This window comes from Lissotriton helveticus, chromosome 12 (assembly GCF_964261635.1).
Source record: "Lissotriton helveticus chromosome 12, aLisHel1.1, whole genome shotgun sequence".
NCBI lineage: Eukaryota > Metazoa > Chordata > Amphibia > Caudata > Salamandridae > Lissotriton > Lissotriton helveticus.
Genome location: NC_136073.1, coordinates 910,068,611 through 910,081,999, shown reverse-complemented (window position 1 = coordinate 910,081,999; position 13,389 = coordinate 910,068,611). Strand labels below are relative to the sequence as shown.

The 13,389-nt window shown below is 48.0% G+C and overlaps 1 protein-coding gene across 1 annotated transcript in view; it reads right to left on the bottom strand.

The window, feature by feature from the left end:
* The window catches only part of LOC144798201 (struthiocalcin-1-like), a 128,360-nt gene extending 116,595 nt beyond the window's left edge, over positions 1-11,765 (bottom strand). The window contains exon 1 of the mRNA XM_078668948.1: positions 11,672-11,765. Within this exon, the coding sequence (XP_078525074.1) occupies positions 11,672-11,765 (94 nt within the window). The remainder of the gene's footprint in view (positions 1-11,671) is intronic.
* Between the last annotated feature and the right edge of the window lie 1,624 nt (positions 11,766-13,389).

Below are 13,389 nucleotides of genomic sequence, written 5' to 3'. Positions count from 1 at the left end.
GGTTAAGCCAAACCCATCAATCAGAGCAGTTTTCAAGACTTGGTAATCATTTGCATCCTCATCTCTAACAGTGAGGAGTTTGTCTCTACCTTTACCTTCAAAGGAGAGCCACAAAATAGCTGCCCACTGACTCTGGGGTACCTGCTGTACTTTGCAGGCCCTCTCCAAAGCAGTTATTCACTTGTGGATATCATCCCCTGTCTTATAGGGGGGCACTATTTTACTCAGGTGTCTATTATCAAAACTCCTGTCTCTATTCCTAGGGATATTGCTGCCACCAGTGGGGACTACCCCACTCAACTGTTGCTCTCTAGCAAGGCAAGCTTCTCTTTGGCAAGGGCAAGTTCTTCCCTCTGGATCCTCAGATTAGCCTGCTTCATCCTTGCTTCATGCTCTCTCCTCTGAGGGGAAGTCATTCTCCTCTGAGCAGAGGCATGAGAGTGCACAGATCTATTGGAGTCCCTAGAATGAGATCTATCTCTCCTAACTCCAAAGTTAGGCCTGCTCAGGGTCAGTACTGGGGGTCCCCCAGATCCTTCCCTATGTAGGTCTAAGTTGGCCCTTGTGAATCTGCTGACTATCACAGAGCCATTGTCTGCCTCATCCCCAGACTGGTCCTCTTCTTCCTCCTCCTCTTCTACATTCTCTGTTTCAGGGAGGTCTGGATCTCCAAGAGTACCTTCTAAGGCTGGCATGCTCCCATCTGTGTTAGAAGCCTTTCTAGCATCATATGTCTCTAAGAGACCTAACAGAAAGGGAGTGTTAAGTTAGAACCCTGTTTCAATTTCCTGGAGGTACACAATTGTCTCATCTCCTAGAAACTGAGAGCTGCATATCTGGAAAGGACCAGTGGAGGGTCACTAACCACTAGGGGACTCTCTGAAGTCTCTCCATGGGTAGACATGCTTTCTAGTGAGGTGTAAGTGATGCACCTACCTACACTATGGGTTTTCCTACTGATCCCTTGCTAAGAGTTGTAGTCAGGGTGTGCTAGGCCCTTTCTACTACAACAGATGGTTCAGTAGAACTCAGAGTATTTCTAAGCTTGTTATATGTACCTAGGTACCTTATGTGATCTTTCAAATGATATTTCAAGATTATATGTGGTAAAAACAACAGCAAGCTCAAATCCCACCGCTGCAACAATGTGAGAAGTTGGCCTGATATATGATGCTCACTAGTTCTAGTGATCACCTTGTATCAGTCCAAACAACCCTTATGGTGATTGGTTGTAAGTCAACCTTATAGACCAGCTATCCTAATGGTAGCATGGACAAAGCAGTCTTAGGCTAAACTCTTTTGGCATGTGAAGCCAGCTGTTTTACCACAATATAACCCCTTGAATACCAAGTGAAAGGACATCACACGGTTGTTATGAAAATAAACAGTATATTTATTAATAACAACACCTCTGAACTCTTTATGAGGTCAGAGGGCTAAGCACATGACAATCCCTTACGAAAAATACTACAAGTCGCACAAAATTACAATGGTGCCCTAGGGGCACGACAAACCATATACTAAGTAAGTGGAATGTGAAAGTCGATAATAGCAATGGAGCTGTCCAGAGGCTGTAGGATCGAAGGGACCACGCTATACTAACTTCAGGTAAGTAATAGGAGGCCCACGGAACGCGTGTGCAGAGTGTGAACTCACACGCAAGATGCGTAACAACGTCTATGGACAGTGCAGTTCAAGTTAAAGGTGAGTACGGACAATCCTGACGAGGTAGGACTAAAACGACTGTGGAACTGGACACTAGGACAGTTAAACTACCCTTGAGCACCGAAATGCTCTTGTTACCTCACCCACGGGCCGCGGGTGCACAGGTGTCAAAGTGCGTTGGGTTCTCGTGTTGAAGTCAATGGAGCCTGAAAGAAAAGATGCTGCAGGCGACCAGGAGGAAGATGTCCGGTGCAATCCAAGGGTGGATTGTTGAAGAAGGAGACCTGAAAGCAGAGGGGACAATGTTCACAGTCACTAGCCAGTGACTGGAGTGGAACCAGGAAGGAACCAGATGTCGCCGTCGCAATCAGGTGAAGAGTGGACGCTTGACTCTGCAGCCACGTGGACCAGGAGGCGTCTTCGATGACCAGGATGGAGGCACGAGCTGTCCCACGCAGGCTCTCGCTGTCCGCGGTGTCAGATCCGGGATTGAACTCAACAGGCCTTGGCAAAGGCAACCCACGCGGTGAAGGGAAAAGGCGTCTGGTGCGGACTAGGAGAGTCCGGGGTGCCCCTCTTTTGGAAGGGAGCAAGGGCCAGTCTGGAGCAACCAGGACAGCAGTGAAGATTCAAAGGTTCGTCGTCTAGGAGGCCACTAGCCAGCTGGCAAGTGACCAGACAATGCGTCGAGCAGCAACAAAGCAGAAGGGCCCCACGCAGATCTCGTGGATGCTGGAGGGCTGATCTTCGGTGCAGGGGCTGCTCGGGGCTGGGGCTTCTCAGTCCCCAAAGCACTTGGTCGAGTTTACCTCGGGAGTCGTGCTGGAAGCGAAGTGCAGGTTCGTTCAAGATGGCCGGTCCCACGTGTTTCGTCACACCCACGGGTCTCAGCTTTGAAGCAGATGTAGGTAGAAGTTGGAGAGGTCTGGGAATCCAGGTCTCGTCGGGCTCTGAAGTCTGGATCCTCGAGGGAAGACGACAAAGTGAAGCCGCTGGATGCTTGATGGTGCCTGCAGTTGCAGAGTGGACACTCCTTGTCCACAAGGGAGATTCTTCAGTCTTCTGTAGAGCAGAACGTCGAAGGCCAGAGTTTCTTCTTGTTGAATAGTTCAGGATAATCTAATTTGGAATGGGACCAGCTCCTACCTTTATTCTCCTAAAGGGGGCTGCACTACAGACTAGGTCCCTCCCCTGGGTGGGACCAGGAAGGGGGGTGGTTACACCCCCTATCCTTTGTCCTGTTTCCCTCCAGAGCTGGGGCTGGGATGCCCCAGCAACTGGTTTGAACCGGTGTATGCACAGGGCACCTTGTGTGCCCCAGGCATGTCTCATTCCTTTCAGGCCTCCCTACCTCAAAAAAAAATCCTGTCTGGGGTGGTGCTAGCACCTCCCAAGGCAGGAAACCCTGTGTCCAGGCCATCCTCGCTGGAAGGACTCCCAGCAGCAGTAGGTCAGACTTGTGTCTGTGGTGGCAGCATCCATTTTGTGATGCTGAGGCTCGAGTTAACTTTAACCGGGGTTCACAGTTACATACATGTTGTGTCCCTCTAGAAGGGTGGAATGCTACCCCCGTCGCCAGAATTGGCGAGGGGGTAGTATTCCAAATCGTATGACACCTTACTCGACATGTTTTGATAATGTTATACCAGAGTTAGCATTTAACCGCGAGGTTGATAATGCACTTAAGAGTATATGGTATAGCGTTATCATGGAACAGCTATTAGGACTTGGTTCCGCAAGCTGAAAACGGGCTCAGCTCATGCCAGAGCACCATCTCACATAATTCCAAGCTCTCTGCCTTCAGGATTGATAAGGCCTTCCATAGGAGTGACTGATAGGAATATATGTGTCCATTTTAGGGTTAGATATAGGTATACTATATCTACAGCAAAGGGTGTTTACACCACCTTGCCCCAGTTGTCATGTAGCCAGTTGTGTCAGATTTAGATGGCCAGCCAGGGGTGGCATAATACATGCTTCAGCCCCTGGTAGGCCCTGGGTACACCTAGGCCCTGGGTACAGGGACTGATAAGGTGGCCCAGTACCAATTGGTAAATGCACCTAAAGTACATGGATGTCAATTTAGAGAGAGAACAGCTAGGCTGTGGGTCTGATTAGCAGGCCCACAGCCAGGGAAAGTCGTAAACCAGTGAAGCAAAAAGCATAAATCTGGGGTGACCATAGGATTGCAGACCCCACTCTCCTACAGGGGTGATGTGGCTGCGGCGCGGGATGTCGAGGATCAGGAGTGCAGAGGCGTTCTGGATGCGTTGGAGCCGTTTCAGGAGTTTGGCCGGGACTCCTGTGTAGAGTGCGTTGCCGTAGTCCAGTCTGCTGCTGACGAGGGCCTGGGTGACCGTCCTTCTAGTCTTTCTAGTTGTGGTGGGGATCCACTTGAAGATCCTGCGAAGCATGCAGAGGGTGTTAAAGCAGGAGGAGGAGACGGCGTTGATGTGCTTTGTCATGGAGAGGGTGGAGTCGAGGATGACCCCAGGTTTTGTGCGTGGTCGGAGGGTGTAGAGGGTGCTTCTAGTGCCGTCGGCCACCAGGAGTCGTCCCAGGCTGAGGGGGTGGAAGCGAGGATGAGGACCTCCGTCTTGTCCAGGTTCAGCTTCAGACGGCTGTTCCTCATCCAGTCGGCGTTGGCCTTCATTCCTTCTTGAAGGTTGGTTTTGGCGGTGTGGGGGTCCTAGGTGAGCGAGAGGATCAGCTGGGAGTCATCAGCGTAGGAGATGATGTTTAGGTTGTGCCGTCAGGCGACGTGGGCAAGCGGTGCCGTGTATACGTTGAACAACGTTGGGCTGAGGGATGTTCCTTGGGGTACGCCGCAGATGATTTTGGTGGCTTTGGAGAGGAAGGGGGGGGATGCGGACGCTCAGGGTTCTCCCGGTGAGGAAGGAGGTGGTCCAGTCCAAGGCCTTCTCTTGGATTCTGGCGTCATGGAGGCGTGCTTTTAGTGTGCAGTCAGTTGTTTGTTAACGGCCTTTTCCATGACCTTTGCCAGGAACGGGAGCAGGGAGATGGGTCGGAAGTTCTTTAGGTTCTTGGGATCCGCCTTGGGTTTCTTGAGTAAGGCTTTGATCTCTGCGTGTTTCCAGGTCTCAGGGAAGGTCGCTGTCTTGAAGGAGATGTTGATGGTTGTCCGGAGATGGGGTGCTATGGTGCTGCTGGCTTTGTTGAAGATGTGGTGTGGGCAGGGGTCTTCTGGGGATCCGAAGTGGACGGTGTTCATGATCTTGATGGTGCCGTCATTGTTGATGTTGGTCCAGGCGAGCATGCGGTTGTTGTGGGTGGTGGCCGTGGGGGCGTGGTGCCTGCAGTTGTCGGGGTGATGACGGCGTTGAAGTTGTCGTGAATGTCTGCGATCTTGCGATAGAAGAAGGTGGCCAGTGAGTCGCACAGGTCTTGTGACGGTGGGATGTCGTTGGTGTTGGGTTGGGTTGGTGTCTCTTCAATGAGGCTTACTTACGTGGGAACGCCCACCCTGCATACATTATACCTTGCGCAGGTATAATGTAGCACAGGGGTTTACAAAGTAACGCATCTCCTTAGATGCGTCACTTTGTAAATAGGACGCAACAGGGAGTATGTTTTACGTCGCCGTTGCGTCACAAAAACTGACACAACAGCAGAGCAAAACTGACGCGAAGCCTCAAAAATAAGGCCCTAAGTCTTTCCACACCTCAGACAGGTGCTAACTAAGGCGGAGCTCTTTAACCGCCTGAAGCCAAGGCATGGAACAGTTCTTGTCAAGAGCAATCACCTCGTTAATGGCCGTTCTGTAAGAAGCCAACCCAGGGGTTGTCCATAGACTAATCCAACACTTTAGGATTCTCACCCTCTAAATATTCAGATCCAGCCTCAGAGGAAGCAGACAGGTGCTACTGGGAAAATGGAATAGTGACCTTCGGAACCTGTTTTCTGTTCTTGGTAATAAGCTGGTGTCACTGTAGCCCCAGAGCTCCTCCCCAAAGAGAGCGCCGCTCAATGCAACTGCACTGTAGACCCCAAGGACCCCAAAGGCAGGTGATAGTGCCCTGCTTGAAGTGAGCCTGTGAATGGCTGCAGATAGGCATTTGTATATTAGAGTGTATTGACGTAGATATGTAAATGTGCTTTGATTTGCATATTTGTACTCGCTTGATTAGAATATCTGTGTTCACATACATTTAAGTTTATATGAGGCAGCATGGCAATTATATATCCTTTGTGTCTTCTTCATTATCTTCATTTCTGTGCACAGAATACTCCATCACAAACGTGACAGATATCCCGTCCGCTCTTTTACAGGTGCATTATATCCTACTGCAGCTGTAATATGGCAGACGCTTGTGGCGGATATCCTGTTTGCCGTGTTACAGGTGCATTATATCCTATTGTAATACGGCAGACGCTTGTGATGGATGTCCCATCTGCCATGTTACAGGTGCATTATATCCCACAGCCGTTGTAATATACGGCAGATGCTTGTGACAGATATCCCGTCTGCTGTGTTACAGGTGCATTATATCTTACGGCCATTGTAGGACAGCAGACACTTGCGACGGATATCCCATCTGCTGTGTTACAGGTGCATTATATCCAATGGCCGTTGTAATACTGTGGACGCTTGTGACGGATATCCCGTCTGCCGTTTTACATGTGCATTATATCCTGCGGCCATTGTGATACGGCGGATGCTTGGGGCCGATATCCCATCTGATGTGTTACAGGTGCATTAAATCCTACGGCCATTGTAATATGGAGGCCGGTTGTGGCGGATATCCCGTCTGTTGTGTTGCAGGTGCATTATATCCTATGGCCATTGTAATACGGCAGACGCTTGTGGTGGATATCCGATCTGCTGTGTTGCAGGTGCATTATATCCTACAGCTGTTGTAATACAGCGGACTCTTGGGGCAATTGTAGGAGAGTGGGGTCTGCAATCCTATGGTCACCCCGGATTTTTGCTTTTTGCTTCACTGGTTTATGACTTTCCCTGGCTGTGGGCCTGCTAATCAGACCCACAGCCTAGCTGTTCTCTCTCTAATTTGACAACCATGTACTTTAGGTGCATTTACCAATTGGTACTGGGCCACCTTATCAGACCCTGTACAGTATACCTTAGGTATCCAGGGCATAGGTGTACCCAGGGCCTACCAGGGGCTGAAGCATGTATTATGCCACCCCTGGCTGGCCATTTAAAACTGACACAACTGGCTGCACGACGGCTGGGGCAAGGTGGTGTAAACACCCTTTGCTGTAGATATAGTATACCTATATCTAACCCTAAAATGGACACATATCCTCCTATCAGTCACTCCTATGGCAGGCCTTATCAATCCTGAAGGCAGAGTGCTTGGAATTATGTGAGATGGTGCTCTAGCATGAGCTGAGCCTGTCTACAGCTTTCGGAACCAAGTCCTGTAGTTGTTTCCATGATAATGCTATACCATATACTCTTAAGTGCATTATCAACCTCGCGAGTAAATGCTAACTCTGGTATAACATTATCAAAACATGTCGAGTAAGGTGTCATACGAATTGGAATACTGCCCCCTTGCCAATTCTGGCGACGGGGGTAGCATTCCACCCTTCTAGAGGGGCACGACATGTATGTAACTGTGAACCTGGTTAAAGTTAACTCGAGCCTTGGCATCACAAAATGGATGCTGCCACCACAGACACAAGTCTGACCTCCTGCTGCTGGGAGTCCTTCCAGCGAGGGAGACTTGGACAAATGGTTTCCTGCCTGGGGAGGTGCTAGCACCACCCCAGACAGGATTTTGTGTATTGAGGTAGGGAGGCCTGAAAGGAATGAGACATGCCTGGGGCACACAAGGTGTCCTGTGCATACACCGGTTCAAACCAGTTGCTGGGGCATCCCTGCCCCAGCTCTGGCACGAAACCAGACAAAGGTTAGGGGGTGTAACCACCCCCCTTCCTGGTCCCACCCAGGGGAGGGACCTAGTCAGTAGTGCAGCCCCCTTTAGCAGGATAAAGGTAGGAGCTGGTCCCATTCCAAATTAGATTAATCCTGAACTACTCTACAAGAAGAAACTCTGGACTTTGACGTTCTGCTCCACAGAAGACTGAAGAAATCTCCCTTGTGGGCAAGGAGTGTCCACCCTGCAACTGCAGGCACCATCAAGCGTCCAGCGGCTTCCCTTTGTCGTCTTCCTTCCAGGATCCAGACTTCAGAGCCCGACGAGACCCGGATTCCCAGACCTCCTAGACCTCAACCTACATCTGCAGCACAGCTGAGATCCGTGGGTGCGACGAGACACGTGGGACCGGCCATCTTGAAAGAAACTGCACTTCGCTTCCAGCACAACTCCCGAGGTAAACTCGACTAAGTGCTTTGGGGACTGAGAAGCCCCAGCCCCGAGCAGCTCCTGCACCGAAGATCAGCCCTCCAGCCTCCACGAGATCTGCGTGGGGCCCTTCTGCTTGTTTGCTGCTTGACACGTTGTCTGGTCACTTGCCGGCTGGCTAGTGGCCTCCTAGAGTACGAACCTTTGAATCTTTGCTGCTGGTCTGGTTGCTCCAGACTGGCCCTTGCTCCCTTCCAAAAGAGGGGCACCCCGGACTGTCCTAGTCCGCACCAGACGTCTTTTTCCTTCACCGCGTGGGTTGCCTTTGCCAAGGCCTGTTGACTCCAATTCCGGATCCGACACCGCCGACAGCGAGAGCCTGTGTGGGACAGCTCGTGCCTCCATCCTGGTCGCGAAGACACCTACTGGTCCACGTGGCTGCAGAGTCAAGCGTCCACTCTTTACCTGATCGCGACAACAGCACCTTGTTCCTTCCTGGTTCCACACAGGTCACTGGCTAGTGACTTTGAACACTGTCCCCTCTGCTTTCAGGTCCTCTTCTTCACTGATCCACCCTTGGATCGCACCGGACATCTTTGGCACCTATGCACCCGCAGCCCGTGGGTGAGGTAACGAGAGCATTTCGGTGCTCAAGGGTAGTCTAACTGTCCTAGTGTCCAGTTCCACAGTCGTTTTAGTCCTACCTAGTCAGGATTGTCCGTACTTACCTTTTAACTTGAACTGTACTGTCCATAGTCGTTGTTACGCATCTCGCGTGTGAGTTCACACTCTGCACACGCATCCCGTGGGCCTCCTATTACTTACCTGAGGTTAGTGCAGCGTGGTCCCATCGATCCTACAGCCTCTGGACAGCTCCATTCCTTTTATCGACTTTCACATTCCACTTACTTAGTATATGGTTTGTCGTGCCCCTAGGGCACCATTGTAATTTTGTGCAACTTGTCGTATTTTTCGTAAGAGATTGTCATGTGCTTAGCCCTCTGACCTCATAAAGAGTTCAGAGGTGTTGTTACTAATAAATATACTGTTTATTTTCATAACAACCTGTGTGGTGTCCTTTCATCTGGTATTCAAGGGGTTATATTGTGGTAAAACAGCTGGCTTCACATGCCAAAAGAGTTTAGCCTAAGATTGCTTTGTCCATGCTACCATTAGGATAGCTGGTCTATAAGGTTGACTTACAACCAATCACCATAAGGGTTGTTTGGACTGATACAAGGTGATCACTAGAACTAGTGAGCATCATATATCAGGCCAACTTCTCACAGCAATTATCCCATCTGATGTGTTACAGGTGCATTAAATCCTACGGCCATTGTAATACGGCAGACGGTTGTGACAGATATCCCGTCTGCTGTGTTACAGGTGCATTATATCCTACGGCCATGGTAATATGGTGGACTGTTGCGACGGATATCCTTTCCGACGTGTTACAGGTGCATTATATCCTATGGCAGTTGTAATATGGTGGACTTGATATCCATTACACAAACTCTAAATCAGGCCCTATGTCAGGTATGTTTTGTGTTGATATTTTTTGAGATGAGAGAGCTGGGTGCATTAATAGGGTTACTACTGCACTAACACCCACACATACTTTGTGATCCTGGCCATATCAGTCAAGCCTATCCACTTCTGCCGCCACAAGTGCAATGAGGCACAATATACAAGTATCTCCTCCCGGCGAGCATGCTGCAACACTCCGTCCGCCAAATTCTGTTCCTCTGGCAGAAAGTAGTTTTGCATGTGTCAGACTTGTGGTGCCTCTGGAGCTGGAGGTAGCAGGACATGTTACATACAATCTGTGGGTCGTCTGGGTTAAATGTGAAGTTTGATGAAGTAAACTGGCTTTCGTGCATTCGTGCATTCGTTGTACTGATATAATGTAACATACGTCATAATCATGGATTTATTTCATGGTTTGACACATAATCGCTCGCAATTCATTTATGATTATTCTTACAGTGCATATCTTTTACATCAGATGTAAGTTTCACAACTTTGTAAGCAATAACCCAACACATTTCTGCAAGTTGCGTAGCTACACAGCACTGTGTGACATATCAGTACACAGGACACGTATGGATTCTTCTGTTTTGTGTATATTTGCAGTGTATACATTAATGCTACCACAACTGTCATTCATGTTGAAAGATGAGATTACTTTCTCCAGTTTGTGTTCCTTCAACAGCACACACTCCCCTTTGTGTTATTTATAGGTGTGTTCTTGTCCCCAGTGATGTGTCTGATCCAACCGAACATACAGACACCTCAGAGACATGCACTGTTGTGAGGTAATCTACATTTGTATCACACCCCTACGTACATGTATGACAACCCTAAGAAAGATGTTGATGGCATGATGAAAATTCCCTTTACCTACACAGTTTATTTGGCTGACAATTTTCACATTATCTACCTTACCAGACTGTACATCAACTGTGATCTATCCGTGTGCGCAGATCACAACAGTGTGTAACACATTCATTTAGACACACGCTGTGAGGTGTGGTTGCTTTCCAGTACATTTATATGGTTCAGTGCACATGTCATGACCTATAATAATAATGTATTGAGTGTGGAACTTGCACTTGTAACAATTCTTGTTAAGCATATCCGCAGACCCGGGCACACATCATGTTTTCTTTTTAATAGTCTAATTAATCTAAAGTTATGGGATGTGAGTATGAATGTGGACAAATAGATGTCATGGATGTATGGATGTGTGGACACACCCACTGTCCTGCAATGCAAGGCCTTCCCATTGCAAGAAGAACCGTGGAAGCAGCGTGCATAGACACACATACGTTTAAACATGAATAGACACACAAACTGCCTCTGCATGGTTCACTAAATAGTTTCCTATATTTTTGCTGTTTTAGATTGCATACACTTTTGAAACAATTTTAAAAAGATCAGATGGTCTTTACATGATTGCATACCCCTCTGAGTCCATACATACGGTGCAAGTGTGCCTGTGGTGGTGCTAGGCTGCACGCAGTGCCCCCGTGCAACAACAGAGTAGAAATGCTCCATTTCTTAGACATTTGGCGCATTTCCGCAATCTTCCTTTCAGGCACCAGAGAGCATGAACTTTGCTTGGTTCCCTGTGTTGAATTACATAATGGTCCAATTGACCACCACTGGTACGGAATTGGTATCTCATTTGTTTCATTACATCTACTGTGGGTAATGGAAGACTTTATTGATACTATATTTGGTTGTTTGCAATTGTATTTCACATCCACATGGAAAAGAATAGCTAAACGCTTTTACCAATAAGTAGTCCATTTCAACACGTTCCACTTTGGAAGCACTCATTTATGGTACAATGTATAAAAATGGGCTCTTCCTGGGTACTTGGCTCCCCCACTGGTGAATACTCCATCTTGGTCAACAATTGCCTGCACATTGATGGAATAGTTGTGCTTCTGATTGTGTCTTCTGAAAAGAGCCAGAGGCAAACATGTGGCGAACCGGCATCCGTCTCAGGGGTGGTGGGATGGCGCTGGACCGTCCTATCGCTGGTTGAAGACTTGAAGTTATCTCTTCAACAACTTCAGGCTACTTTCCTTCTTCAGTTAAATCGCCTCCCTCCCCTTGAGATCAATGCGGGTGAACCTTTGTCGCAATATCTGCTCCTTTGTGTCACTGTTGACTTCCCCCTCCAACTCCCAGTTGCACATACCTACCAACATGACTTGGAAGAGCGTGCCAGAGTGCATTAGGTGGAAGATCCTTTACTGCTGATGGCCTTGCATCATCGCATGTGACTGCGCTGGCCATGCGTAGCATTCTGACACATTCCACTGTTGCGTTGCACTGCATGACGTAGCGTCACGCAGTGTGATGTTAGTTATTCCCACTGCATTACTGCTGCGTTGGGATACACTTGGGAACACCCACCTTGCGTACATCATTTAAAGCATCATGTAGCAAGCTGCAGCACAGAATTTACACCAAGTAAGTCAAAGAAACCAACTCAAGCCGCCTCCTATGTCACATGCTAAATCTGAAATAAGCCTTTGTGTTGCCTTGAGTCCCCTTGAGTGATGCAAGGGCACATCCAGGGCTTAGTAAATCTGGGCCTTAGTTTTTCAGTATAAAGAAATGGCTGTACACTGCACGCTCCCTCGTCAACCTGTAGTGTAGTTCCTATATTCCCTATAGCCTCTGCGCATTGGAATAACATAAGCAGCAGTTTAGACATGGGACTGAGGTCATCTAGGTCTCTACTGACTATGTTAGACTTAATTAGGTTTGCCAGCTAGCTCAGAGGTCACTAGAAACTTTCTCGAATGTTCAGGAAAGAGTTAACTCTCCTGATTTAGGCAAGAAGGGATTAGCTTCTGACAACCGCATAAACATGACAACTATGCTCCCTCAGAATAAGAGTGTATCTCTAGAGTCGTGTGAAAACAATAGACAACTATTTCACTCAGTCAATCGTGCATGCTTAGTCTCATAAGAGTGCAGAGAAATAGAGAGACGGGCGTTTTCAATAAAAGGTGTTATTTATTGAGCAGTCTTCTTTCTCATGCAAGAGAAATTAATTGCCACAGTTGCAATACTTATCATGAAGTAAAGTGCGTACAGTAAAAGGAGTATTATGAAATAATACTGTAAAAGCATTGATATGGTTTCTTAGCCGTATGATACTTTAAAACGGATAAAATATAAACATACATAAAAACAATGACTAACGTACTCAACTGGTGCTTCTAATATATACCTACCCCGGTGTACCTGACCTAAGCCTAATACGTCGGAAGGAGTAAGTAAGTTGCAGTTTAAGTTAAGTTGTTTTTTTTGCCAAGAATCTGAATCAAGAATTCTCTTAAGGTTTTAGTCAGCTCCGTACCTTGGTTATAGAATGTAGGAGGTCTTGTATCTCTCTCTCAGGACTCGATCTCCCAGCAACCCGCAAAGGTGACTGAAAACACAGGAGCTGGATTTCTCGGCAAGAGAAAAGACAGCGTCTCTCTCAGTGCGTCAAGGGAGGGTCGGCTTCCTTCAGCTCTCGCATCAGCTGGGCGTCGGGCAAGTAGATAGCCCCTCTGCTTCAAACCACCACCGTGTGTTTGCTTAAGGCAACGTTGGTATATTTATACCTGAAAGGTGCCGTGTTTGACGTAAGGTTGGACATAAGACGTCACTAAGAACTAACAGTTCTTTCTGGACTCCAGGAGTTCTTGTGCAAATCAAAACAAAAGCAGGGGGAATTCCCGGGCTGCTGGAGGCTTGGTTTGTTTAAAGAACACGTTGTGCTTTCTAGGAGTCTATGGGAGTAGCCTTGCCGTATTTGGACTGCATGGGCTATGCCTGAATATGGACATGATTCTTATGCCTTTATAAGGGTATGTTTTGTTATAACCGCATAAGGGCATAAATCGGGGATATCTAATTAGGG